At 42.0% G+C, this 13,641-nt stretch overlaps 1 protein-coding gene across 3 annotated transcripts; it reads right to left on the reverse strand.

Annotated features, from left to right (window-relative positions):
- Window positions 1-1,779: 1,779 nt before the first annotated feature.
- On the reverse strand, window positions 1,780-12,224 carry vgll3 (vestigial-like family member 3). 3 transcript variants are annotated; one of them, XM_055645032.1, is made up of 4 exons: window positions 11,922-12,224; window positions 9,837-10,074; window positions 7,216-7,689; window positions 1,780-2,366 (listed from the first exon to the last, which is right to left on the reverse strand). In XM_055645032.1, exons 1-4 carry the CDS (start codon window positions 12,033-12,035, stop codon window positions 2,323-2,325), a joined length of 870 nt encoding a protein of 289 aa, XP_055501007.1. In that variant the 5' UTR covers window positions 12,036-12,224; the 3' UTR covers window positions 1,780-2,322. The 3 variants fall into 3 exon arrangements, with proteins under 3 accessions (XP_055501007.1, XP_055501006.1, XP_055501005.1); XM_055645031.1 differs by having other exon boundaries at window positions 7,216-7,686; window positions 9,837-10,077; window positions 11,922-12,223; XM_055645030.1 differs by having other exon boundaries at window positions 9,837-10,077; window positions 11,922-12,218.
- Window positions 12,225-13,641: the final 1,417 nt, after the last annotated feature.

Genomic DNA, 13,641 nt, shown 5'->3' on the forward strand with positions numbered 1-13,641 from the left:
GACAAGCTCAATATGTTGGAAAAGGGTAAACCAAAGACTCTAAATCCGTCACTGCGATCCCTTTGTTTTGAACCGTATACTCGATAGATTACGATGCTTTTAACATGAGGTTAAATCTACCTGTGCCTAACATTTAATAGTTTGATCTTCTCTGTCTGCACTGTTTATTGTAACTGAATGCCGCCCGTTAACACATAAACCACGAACAGCTGTGGAAAACTCAACAGAGAACAAATTCATAACAAGCTTTTGTTACATCCTGGCAGATGGTTCAAAATGCCTCACGGAGGGAATCGGATTGCTTATTGGTTCTGTATAAAGACGAAATACTGGTTAGAACCTTTCTAGAATCGTCCTGATTGTGCAGTTTTGGCGAGCGCAAATAGCGTGTCAAATATAGTTGTTTGATGTTTAATATTTTTTTTAAATGGAACTAAGACATTCAAAGGTATGAATGGCATGATGTGCTTATTAGTTTTTGCTGGACATTAGGCTGCGAGTTACTATAACACGTGAAAAACGCAAAACGCTGGAGTAACATAGTAACATAGCGGGTCACCTCTCCACATCCCCCGCGGATGCTGCCTGGCCCGCTGAGAAACTCCAGCACTTTGTGTTTTTCTCAAGATTCCAGCATCTGCAGTTACTCGTTTCTCCAGTTATCTCCTTTGATCAGTTGAGCGATTGCACATACTTTTGTAAACAATAATTTCAAGATTTTTAAGTAACGAGTTTTGCGTTTTATTATACAAATAATACTGAAATTCGCAGAAAAAAATTGCTACAAAATGTTCCCATTTTTTTTTTGCCTGACTCAATACGCATTTTCATTATAAACAAACAATATATGTAACATCTCGAAACGAATATGTTCAACACAGAATCCTGGCTCCATTCATTATTTTTCCAAAGGCGCCTTTTCTCTTCAATAACATTTTCAAATTTGTTAGTCAACCATGTTATCACGTTAGGCATTGCTGGGGGGGGGGGGGGGGGGGGGGGGGGGGGGGGTGGGCTCGGAAACACCGCTCCTTCCGGAATATTTACGCTTTTAACTCGTTGGCAGCTTTTTGTGTGCAGTACCTTTTCCATTATATCTTTTTTTTTTAGTACTATCATCCGCTGGATCTCCGACAGCGTGGAGTGTCGAGTACAGAATACTTCCTTCCAAGTTGAAAAATGCTGCATTATCCCCTCTATGTCGGAGAGTAGGTGTAATTCCCAAGTTTGTTGCTACTGGGAGTAGTTTTCTTCTTAGGAAAAAGTTTTCATGACAAAAACAATTCACTTGTACAGATACATTTGTCAACAAGCAATTAATGGAAAAGAAAGTTAGATCTAAGACGAAACATTTTATATTTTCATTTTTCTGCTAAAAATGTTGGCAATAAGTCAAATTATCGCTTTTTTTTTAAAACATTTCAAAATAAATATATTTACGGAATCTTGATGACAAATCTTGCGCACCCCAGTAATCGCCGTCCACTTTTATCTTTGTTTATTTTTTATTCCAGAGAGATACTCTAGCAGCCCCCTCCCAAATAACTTCCTTTGTTTTATCAACAGGTTCACAGAAAAACTAAACTGCAAATGCTCAAAAAAAATATTGGCCATTGAGCATGTTCCTATGGCAGACAAAAGGAAATGAAAATATTTTAAACCTGTTTTCTCAGGACATAATAAAAGTGCCATTGCAGTCCACAAATGGTTAACTATATTTAAATAAGTAAGGAAAAAATGAAGATATCCCTGGTAGTGTCATATTACAATTTTTAACAATCACTGTATTAGAAATTTATTTTAAAAATCCAACACTTCACATACTTCTTAAACCACAAAAATAAAAGTTTTTTTTTCTCAGTTGTGCCTGATACAATAATTCACCCAGTGCTTCACCCTCAGAAAATGTACAATGCAAATATTCACTCTACTTGTGTTAATGACCCCCCCCCCCTAAAAACATCAAATACTACGAAACCCATTGTTGGACACTGAAAATATATAGTTCTGTTTTCTTGTGGCAGTAATACTTGTTGATGTACTTCATCACTCTTTGAAAACTCTTTTTTTATTTTCCTCTTTAAAAAAAAATGTCAGTTTGTTCAGAATAGAATCTCCTTTGTTTTCCATTATAACAATTCTTCTGAAGACACTGTAATGGTTCCAGAACAAGTCTGTTTGACACCCAATTTTATTCCACCAGAATGCAGGGTGCATTTTTTCGTTAGCCAGGGAAAGATCCACCATACAAAAGGCGAATACCAAGATGACGTAGATACTTTTAACTTAAAAGGTTGTGGAATAAAGGGGGAACACTTTGGTTTAGAACCAAGTGGGCTCCTTGCTTTTCTCTTGATGTAGGAGTCCTAACAAAAAGATGGAAATATATAAAGAATAACTTTGAAGTATAAGTTTCCAATTTAATAACAATAACCTTATAATCATCAACATTCATTTTGGGACAAATAAAAATAAGTAAAATATTTGAAACTCTTCTCAAACTGATGCCTAAAATGAAAATCTTTAAACTTTCTTGGAATAAGAAAAGGTTGATGAGCAACTTGTACACTCTCTTGAGATTAGTGGCACATCATTGTCATCTATCACCTGTGCATCAGAATATTGTGTTTGTACCCATCTATGAGGTTGAGTAACAAAGTCATTGATGACTTAACTTCTATTTTACTCTAAACTGTAATAAAATACTGCAACATAGAGTCCTATAAATTCATTTTATTTTTTTATTCGTGTATTGCTTAATACTAAATTGAATAATGAAATGAAGACTAACCGGTAACATAAAAAATGTGAAATGAGTTTCTGAACATTTAAATGTGAAAATTAGAATTTAAAGGCTAGATAGGACTGGCAAAAACGAAGCAGGCTTCTCTGCAGGCCAGGCTGCAACTATGGAAAGAGGTACAGTTAACATTTTAGGTTAGAACTGTGAAAGAGAGAAAACAAATTTGTTTTCATTAGCGGGAAGATGGTGAAGGATGGAGGAAGCAACAAAGGAAATGATGGTGAGAACAAATGTCTAAACATAGCAGTTACAATGATACTTTGCTCTGTTGTGTAATGTTTTGTGAAGTCTGTGGTATATGCTTGGCAGGCAAAGCTATCTGATAGAAAAAGAAAACGTGAACCAAAATTATTCTGTAGCTATAAAAGATATTGCACATGATCTGTCGAGAATTATTAACGCAAGGAACTGCTGATGCTGGTCTACAATAAAAGACACAACATGCTGGAGTAACTCAGCAGCTGCGGTAGCATCTTTGGAGGATGGCCTTCGAGCTAGTTCCCTTCTTCAGACTGATTGTATTCGCGGGGGATGGGGGGTGAATGCAAGAAGAAAGGTTTTGACAGGACAAAGTCAGGTAAGTAATGGGTGGATTCAAGTGAGGAGAGTTTGATTTGGAGATGGTTGGACAAAAGCCAGAGATGTAGAGAACTGCAGCAGCAAGTGTAGCCTTTCAAAACATAATTGGTCAAATGTGCAAGATTCAGGATTGAGATGGCCAGAGCTGAGATTGACCAACATCACACTGAGGAAATATACTCTGGAATTCTGCACCAAGCTGGACCTGGTGCATGATATGGTCCCTCGTTGACATTTTTTTTTAAATGGGGATTGTAGGGATATACAGTAGAAGGCGGGGGGGGGGGGGGGGGGGGGGGGGGGGGATATTTAGCTTTGCTTAGTTTAGAGATACAGCTGGAAACAGACTCTTTGGACCATTGGGTATATGCTAACCATCGATCACCCTTACACTGGTTCTATGTTATCCCACTTTTGCATCTTACTCACTAGGGGCAATTTATAGAAGTCAATTAACCTACAAACCTGCATATCTTTGGAATGAGGGGGGAAACCAGAGCACACAGAGAAAACCATGCAGTCACAGGAAAAACGTACAAATTCTGTACAGACAGCACCCACACTCAGCATCGAACCCGGGTCTATGGCACTATCAGATTAATGATTTTACTTAAATATTTTTGTTAACATTGAAAAATATATTTAACATTTAAATGTCTCAGACTATGTGGTAGATATAAAGACTATTGAACATTGCTTATCGGTTTCTTCTGCAGCCAGGGTTTTGTCAACAGTCAACATTTTCAAAGCAATTTTGTGGGTAGATCTTCTCCAGGCATTGCTTCTGCATATATCAAACCACTGTAGTTCTGGATGTTTTGGAGCAGCAAGAATGCACTGATCATCCAGACCAGGTCAGTGCTGATGTGAGGAGACTGTGGTTGGTGATTGCAGGTGGGAGGAATGGGATCTGGCCCACCGGTTCTGAAAATATTCGTAAACCTCAAGTGAATCATTCAGAAACTTCTTATGGCATGTCACTAGGAATTCTTTAATACTGCAAAGCTTTGAACTGTGATTCAAAGGACGATAAAGGGAAAACAAGAGGTGTGGTTTAAATGGATTTTCAGAGAGCATTTACTTAGTGGTTTCATAGAAAGCTTGGTAAAAGGGTGCACACTATTATCATGGATGGGAAAGTCAGTTATTAAACAGGAAAAATGGGTAGGGTATAAATAAATTCTGGACCTGAAATATGAACTATGTTCCTCTCTCCATAGTTCTGGTGAGAATATCCAATTTGTGTGTGTGTGTGTGTGTGTGTGTGTAAGATGCTAGGATAAATGTAATGTGTTTAAAATGGAGAAGAATTGCAAATGCTATTGGCCAGTCATTTTTTTATGGCGGTATTTTTTTCTTTTTATTTGGACTCGGACATTGGGCTTCATACTAAAATGTGACAATGATCCAAAACTAGCCACCAAACCTCAACTAAACTAACCGTGTAAATACTGTGGTTACAAGAACAGGTCAGAGGCTGTGTAGCCTCTGGTTTGATATAGCCAACATTTATCCACTGTCTACAGGATACGTCAGGAATGCATGTGTGCTGCCTCTGACAGTACTCAACAAGTTTAACACTGTCCAATACAAAGCAGCCTGCTTGATTAACTCACATCTCCGCACACCAGACTTCCACTCCCTCCACCAACAGGGCATTGTGGTGGCAGGAGGTATCGTTTACAATGTGCACTGAAATTACTTGCATGGGCTTCTCTGACAGCACAAAACCATGACATTTACCAGTAGGAAGGAAGGACAGCAGGCGCATGGTAACTTCTCCAACTACGAGATAGACACACAAATCTGGAGTAACCCTTCTTCAAACTGAGTCAAAACATCATCTAATCATTTGCTCCAGAGATGCTGTCTGACTGCTGAGTTACTCTAGCTTTTTGTGTCTATCTTGAGTTTAAACTAGCATTTGCATCTGCAGGACACATGTTGTGTCCTCTCCAGCTCCTACACCATTCTAAGATGCATTTCACTTTATTATTATCATTGCTGGATCAAAATCATAGGACTCCCATCTCAACTGTATTCTGAGAATATCTTCACCAGAAGAACAGCCTGTCCCTAATTGTGTTTGAGAATAATAATAAATACTGGCATTACCAGGAATACCCACATCCACAAAAAATAATAGATGAAAATCACTGGATAAATTATTACAAAAAGGAAATTAAATTGGTGCAGCGTAATCAGAATGATGTGAATATTGGGAAGCTATAATTGTGATACTGGGGCTATTTCAATTCATCAATTTATCTACTACAGGCTTTTAAAATACTGACAATGTTCAGGTTATATGAATACAGAAATACCCTTGTTGGATTTTAAAATAAACATTAACAATCAATAGTAAGAACAAAAACATTTTTATGCATCTAATTGAGGATGATTGTGGCATGATTTGCCATAAATTTGGATAAAATTGATGGTATGAAGAAGGATTGCAGAGCCATCAGAGCAATGGGATTCGCAAAGAATGAATACAGATATGATGTGCTCTATAGGGTTTCTTATGTGCAGCAAATGTCTATGATTCATATTATATCATTGACTGCATCCTTTATTATTTTGCTATTCTGTGAAAATATTTAAATAATACTGCCCCTTTGATAATTACATTCCATGTTTCCGATTTTTGCTGCAAACATGTATTGGAGCAAAAATCGAGACTGGCTTTCTAATAAGATATTGAAACAGTGCTATAGGAGGTGGTATCTTTCAGATGATGTGTTAAATCCCACCAGTTGGCTGGTCTGTTGAATAGACACAAAGAGTCCAATATTTCAAAGAACAATAGTATATCATCATGGACAATCTTTCTCTCTCAATCAGTATCACTAAATCATATCAAGGATGTCGTTAAACTGGAAGGGGTGCAAGAGGGGTGATCTTCCAGGAGTTTATAAAATAATGAAGGCTTAGATAAGATGAATAGCTTAGATACGATGAATGGTCACAGTCTTTTCCCCAGGGTCTTAAAGTGTCTAAAACTAGAGGGTATATGTGAAAAGTGAAAGGGAAAATGTTTTAAAGGAGAAACATTTTCACACAGAGCGTAGGCGCGCACATGGGACGAGTTACCAGAGGAAGTGGTATAGGCGAGTACAATTAGGACATTTAAGAGATCCTTGAACAGGTACATGAAATGGAAAGGGTTGGACGGATAATGGCGCAGGTGCAAATGAGACTGGCTAGGTTACGTAAATTGTGTAAAAGAACTGCGATTTGTGGTTTAAATCGAAGGTAGACACAAAATGCTGGAGTAACTCAGCTGGACAGGCAGCATCTGTAAATCTGTATAGACGAGTTAGGCCTAAGAGCCTGTTTCTGTGCTGTACAGCTCTATGAATCTATCTAGTCCTTCTATCACATTGTCGTTTGGATGAACAAAGCTTGTGTAAAATAGCTGCTTCGATTCCTTCATAACACCAATGACTATATTTGCAATGGTGGTGAAGTTGTGGGAGTTGTGAGAAACACTCAAGAAATGTGAGTGCTTCTCATTCTAACATTCCACTGTGACTTACATGGGTTGTCATCTTTAATTATTTGAAATAACACGACGTAAAACAAAATGAAACCATTTGACACAAAAAGCTGGAGTAACTTAGCGGGTCAGACAGAATCTCTGGAGAAAAGTCTGAAGAAGTCTCGACCCGAAACGTCGCCGATTCCTTCTCAGTAGAGATGATGTCTGTCCCGCTGAGTTACTCTGGGTCCCACTGAGTCCACTGAGTTTAAACCAGCATCTGCAGTTCCTTCTTACACAAAATGTTGATACATTCCACTGTCGATCTAAAAGATTAAAACAATCTCTTCACCTGTGTCAACCCCCTGCACCATGTCCAGGGTCCCATGAAAGGCTCCAGTCCAGGGAGAAGCGGCGGCTGCAGTAGCCTCTGTCTTTGTGATTTCAGCCGGCGCTGCGGCAATGCGGGCTGCTCTTACGGACGGCACCAGCAGCGACCCATACCGAGGGTCTAGGTGCGGATTATGATGGTGGGCGTGTGGGTGGTGCATGTGCGGGTAAACGTCGTGCACTAGTGGGTAGCTGGGACTCCCCTGCGATGCCAACGTGTAGGACCACGCCTCGGCATTTGGCGGCGGCGCGCCCGCCTGGTGTAGTCCATGTCCAGGCCACGCCATGGAATCGGGGGAATGAAAGACGCCGCCGGTCGCAGCGGAGAAATCGTGATGGTTGCCACTCAGACAGGACGGCGCGGGAGGCTGGTAAGTGCTACTCCAGAAGGAAGCAGGGAAGCTGTTCTTCTGATTTGCAGAAACCGTCAATCCTTCTGGAAAAAAAAATCACCGTGAAATCGACATTTACGGCAATTATCGACAATATACGTTTTGAAGTTTCCTTGCAGAATGCTGAACAAGCTCGTCAGAGTGAATGATGTGTCATTTATTACATTTATATTAAGGGAGGCGAATAAACGCATAAATGTTGCTTAAAGCCATACATGCATATAATACAAGCCCCCATAAACACCTCTAGTCTAATAAAAGGTTCTAGAGATATAATGTAGCCAAGAAAACCAACATTGATTAAAAAAAATCTTCATATCACTTCGCCACCTCCATCAATGTTTCACTCCACTGCTACGAAATGAATTCAAAACCAACGTGATGGCCATGGAATAACACATCGTATCTTTCATTGGCGGATCTTAGACTGGTCTAAAATCTATAGTGATCGTTATCACGTACTTTTTAGGACCCAAAGTGCTGGAGTAGCTCAGCGCTGAGCTATTCCAGTAGCCCTGCCCCGCTGAGTAGTTACTCCAGCAGTCTGTGTCTTATTTTGTCATTCTCGTTTCTACATGAGTTCGAGAATTACACTAAACACCGGTTGCGCCACATCTTGAACAACGGATACAGTCGATGCGGTTGGAGGAGATGCAAGTGAACCTCTGCCTAACCTGAAAGGACTGTCGGGGTCCCTGGACAGGGTCGAGGGAGCAGGTATAGGGACAGGTGTTGCATCTTCTGCGGTTGCAGAGGAAGTTACCAGGAGAGGGGGTGGTTTGGGTGGGAAGGGGTGAATTAACCAGGGAGTTGCGGAGGGACCGGTCTCTGGAAAAGGCGGAAAGGGGGTGGAGATGGGAAGATGTGACTAGTGTTGAGATCCCGTTGGAGGTGGCGAAAATGTCGGTGTTGATTGCGACGGCTGATGGGGGACTCTGTCTCTGTTGCGACTAGGGGGGGGGGGGGGGGGGGGGGGGGTAAAAATGCCATCGCCTCGGTGTTCTAAACAGAACGGGTCCATTGGCTGTGTGTTCATAGAAAGGCAAGGGACATCCTGGGTAAGAGGCATCTTGTGGCTAAGGGGATCAGGGGGTATGGAGAGAAGGCAGGTACGGGATACTGAGTTGGATGATCAGCCATGATCATATTGAGTGGCGGTGCAGGCTCGAAGGGCCGAATGGCCTACTCCTGCACCTAATTTCTATGTTTCTAAAAACACTTTTTTAGGATTTGCAGAGTTTAGTTATAGTCAGCAAAAAAAACCGCTTTCAAACGTAAATTCTGCACCATGCTAGAAATGAATAAAACAAACAAAATGTCGAAAGAAAACAAACACACGCTCTTTCCAAATACCACCAGAACTATGTACAGTATAAGAAGGAACTGCAGATGCTGGTTTAAACCGAAGAAAGACACGAAAAGTTGGAGTAACTCAGCGCGACAGGCAGCATCTCTGGAGAGAAGGAATGGGCGACGTTTCAGGTCGAGACCCTTCTTCATACTAGGGATAATGGAAACGAGAGATGTAGACGCTGATGTGGAGAAATACAGAACAATGATGCAAAAAAAGTAAAGTTAATAAAAGAACCAGGCTGTTTATGTAAGCTGTTTGTGGGGTGAAAATGAGAAGCTAGTGCGATTTGGGTGGTGGAGGGCTAGAGAGAGAGGGAATGCCGGGGCTACCTGAAGTGAGAGATATTAATATTCATACCACTGGGCTGTACCACCAGAACTAATTAATTTTCTGGCTATCTGCCTCCCTCCTTGGAAACGTGAAGCTGATTTTTGTAAATATTAGTGGAATTGTCGAAATTACATTTCGCTCACTTTGTCGCTGTTTTCTACACGAAGCTTGTTGTGAAATGGTGGTCGGTAAAACCGAATGTTATAACCACCACCATCAGTTGAATAACATTCTCGAATATTGCACCTGTAGTAATGTTAAATAGATGGCCGGTCTGAAGAAGGGTCTCGACCCGAAACGTCACCCACTCCTTCTCTCCAGAGATGCTGCCTGTCCCGCTGAGTTACTCCAGCATTTTGTGTATATCTAATGTTAAATAGATTTCGAGCGGTGAGTATTTCAGGATGCTGTAAGGTGAGTATTCTTTTATTTTTAAACAACAAAACGTCTTTGGGAAAATATTCGCCAAATATTCATTGGGATTCGAGGTTTTCCCGTTTCCCCTACCTTTCCACAAGGTGCTGGATGATGCGCGGGTCTTTGAGCTTGGGCTATCCGCGTTGAAGTGGCTCAGGGCTCTGTTGAAATGTTCATCAACCACGGCGCCCACGTCTCCCTGGACGTAAGTGAGCAGAATACATCTGGAACTGATGTACTCTGCCTCGGGAGCCTGCTCCTTCTCGCTCTCTTTGCCTTGCGAGTTGTTCTCCATGGACTCCTGCATCTTACTGTACAGGGCTAACTTCTGCTGTGAGGGACATAGAAACCAAAGGCAGTTCAGGGTTAGAGTTCCTGCTTCATCCCCAGCAATATCTCGCCACGAAACCGCTATCTAAAGTTTCCATGGCCTGCTTGCTTTGGGAACAAGTTACAGGCGTTAACGTCCAAACAACAACAAAAAACTGACATTGAATTCTTGGGTATACATGACAGAACACTCCTTATAGTAAATAATCGTTATCATTTACAAGGAGACGCTTCAAATTATAGTATGAACCTGCCATAGATTTGGAGTTAATTGAGATACAGCAAGAACCGCTAAAGCGGTTACATCGGTATTCAAAGCATTTCGGTGGTACACAAAAATGCTGGAGAAACTCAGCGGGTGCAGCAGCATCTATGGAGCGAAGGAAATAGGCAACGCTTCGGGCCGAAACCCAGAAGGCATTTTTGTGTACCTTCGCTTTTCCAGCATCTGCAGTTCCTTCATAAACACAAAGTATTTCGGTGATCTGTTTTAGTGGAACTAAATACTGGGTAGCATTATGACTGTACCTTTATACATCGGATGGTAAAAATGCTTTGGATCTTTATTTAATGGGAATGCACTTGAGCCCCATATCATCAACTACTTCCATTATCAGAACCGGGTTAGTTGATGCAGCAAGATGAGTCTTTAGCTCGGCATTGCGTGGGCACCGAGTCATTTCACGAGGGGAGAAATAGCGTGTTAGGTTCATTTTAAATAAAACGCGAAACCGCCAGTGCTCCAGAGCCACAGTTCTCCTTTCATTTTCAATGCAAATTAACTGCAAATATCTGGTTATGGTTTCTAGAATATAATTTCCCATAATATCCAATATCATTGCCTTTAAAATGTGTCGCTTTCCCACGGTTTGCTACTGTAGTCCAGTGTGTCTGCTCCCAGAACTATTCACATCTTGAATAAGTTTAACGTGGCTTTATGTACAGTGAAGTGATAATATTATTCGCATCGCTCTGCTATTTTAAACAGCACCAGTTTCGTGTTTTCCTGGTCACATTATTGATGTGGACTATCCATTCAGTTATTTAGACTTGCTCAATCGCTTATTTTTGGACATTGTGTTGTGTGTTGATTTCAACGATATGGTTGTTGATTGATTTCATACTTATTCCCCGTTGTGATTCAGTGACCATTGAAAATGACTGCAGTGATCATCACTGTTACCGTAGTTGTAATTCAACGATGCATTTCGAATCTACTCAAATTGTGACTCTTCATCGCGTTGATAATGGATTTGCCAAATTATTTAATTTATTTTACATCTAAGATCCTGCATTTGGTCAAGACTTCAACATCTGCAGTTCCTTGCGTCTCCTCTTTATGTTGTATTTTAATCAATTTCACACCAATTATTTTAGAATGACGTTTCGATACATTAAATCCAGCGGGGGTTTCATCTCGATACATTTACATGGAGGAAGATAAGTTGCAGTTTCCCCCCCCCCCCAGGGCGGGAATAATATATACATGAATCAGACTTGTTTTTTTCCCCTCTTCTGAGTGTGTTTTTGGTCTTGCGACTGAAACTTTTGAAGAGCACACCCTCCGACCGCGGACTGCTATGCAGGGAATTTCAGCGCAAGCTTGTCAGACATATCAAAGAGATCGCGTCATGTGTTGTCAAACGGTATGAAGAAACCACAGCGGAATGTGACAGCTGACTTGTAGCCAGTTTACAAGGCAGCTGCTAACTCGCCTCTCCCTTTTCTCTCTCTCTCTCTCTCCCGCACCCCCCCCCCCCCCCCCCCCCCCCCCCCCCCCCCACCCCCCCCGGCCAGCTCGTCTCAATCCGTTAGCAGTCAGAGATAGCCTGGCAGCTCTCTTACCTGCTGCGAGTGGTGGTGGTGATAATACGCTGCGGTGTAGGCGGCTGCGGCTGCTGATGGTAGATACTGGTGCGCTCCATAAGACTTATGATACATAACATCCAGACAACTCATGACCGACCTGGTCACTCGGATTGAACGGTGGCGACAAATGCAGCTTAAAACTCAATCGATCCTTGACCCACGCATCCTCGCTTTTTATAAGTGCGCTCTGGAGACGCGAACACAGAGGGGAAGAGAGAGAGAGAGAGAGAGAGAGGTGCGAATTATTAGCATAAAGACAATGCGAGTACCCTCCGCCTGTCGGCTGCCGGGACTCGGTAAAGTTTGGAGCTGATTGATCGGAGCATCAGCAACTCCGCCCGTACAGTCTGGGATCACTCCTCATTGGGCAAAGCACCGTCAGTTTCATTGGACAAAATATCCACAGACGCCTCCCATTCACAACACTGAATAGTTTCAGCTTCACCTTTAGGCGTGCGCTCTTTTATTATTTTTTTTATCATGACCACAAACACGCCGTGTATCTGTTACCCGCGCTGTTACACTTACAATACAGTATAGCCAATTTTTCTGTAAACCAGCATCTGCAGTTCTTTGTTTCTATGTTATAACATTATGCTGTTATGTATCCATTCCTTTGTTAACTCGCGCACGCCTATTTAACGGAGGATTTCAGAGATTTCGATCCCTGGGTTTATTTTCAGGGGCAAGGTTTCCGAGCAATGGGAACAATGCCATTCGAGCTCTTTCCAAACCAGCCCACTTCGAATAGTAAATCACAACGTGCCAGACTAACTCTGTAGATCCTTCCGGAGATGCCGCTTAGCCCGCTGAGTTACTCCAGCAAGTTGAGTGGTGTAGCCATGGGCACTCACTCACGTGGGTCCAAGCCATGCCTACGTTTTTTTTGTCGATTATATTGAACAGTCCTGGTTCCAAATGTAGACTGCAACTACCCCCAGCTCTCTTCCAGCTTTCTCTTCCCTCCTACAATTAGTCTGGAGAAGGGTCATGACCAGGAATGTCACATATCCATGTTCTCCAGAGATGCTGCTTGTCTGAGTTACTCCAGCACTCGTGCCATTGGTATAATACTCCAGCTTACTCCATGGATTGTCACCTTGTCGTGGCGGTGAAGCTTGTGTGGTCCTGAGATCTTGAAAGTGATGCCGTCTGGAGCTATGCTCCTGGTAGGGCCACCCATAGCGGTAAGGTCGAGGGGGGAGGTCCCTGACAAAGAGCAATCCAACCAAGACCTCAACCATGGAACAGGCAGGGGATGATGGCTGACTTTAGTGAAGCGTCACAACGGCAGGGAAGGCGGATGAAGGCTGCAGCAGAAACGGATCCCTGGTTGGCTTGGACTCCATGCCACTGGATCCTGACCCAGATCTGTCAAGAATCGTGTGGTGGCTGTCTGTGCATCACTCTCCCCAAGTCACACACAGGCGTCCTCCATAGAAGACAGTCATACTAGTTCCGAGTGACCACTGATAATGATGAACACTCCAGCATTTGTGTTTTGGTCAAGATTCCAGTATCTGCAGTTACTTGTGTCTCAGCTTTGGATAATATGTGCTTATAGCTGTGCTTAAAATGTGAAAACTAAGTTTACCCTTTGCAGTGCATCAGCACTTACTTGGCTAACCAGTTTCTTTACTTTTTTTTAAGCAGAGCATGCAATGTGGCTGACTTCAATGTGGCCATAATTCTACCT

This window comes from Leucoraja erinacea, chromosome 13 (assembly GCF_028641065.1).
Source record: "Leucoraja erinacea ecotype New England chromosome 13, Leri_hhj_1, whole genome shotgun sequence".
In the NCBI taxonomy this organism is placed as follows: domain Eukaryota; kingdom Metazoa; phylum Chordata; class Chondrichthyes; order Rajiformes; family Rajidae; genus Leucoraja; species Leucoraja erinaceus.

Coding starts and splice junctions, on each gene's coding strand:
- vgll3 (XM_055645030.1), bottom strand. CDS start 12,035: ATGAGTTGTCTGGATGTTATGTATCATAAGTCTTATGGAGCGCACCAG. Junction 10,078..11,921: donor ACCACCACCACTCGCAGCAG/GTAAGAGAGCTG, acceptor TGTCCCTCACAG/CAGAAGTTAGCCCTGTACAG. Junction 7,690..9,836: donor ATCCAGCACCTTGTGGAAAG/GTAGGGGAAACG, acceptor TTTTTTTTCCAG/AAGGATTGACGGTTTCTGCA.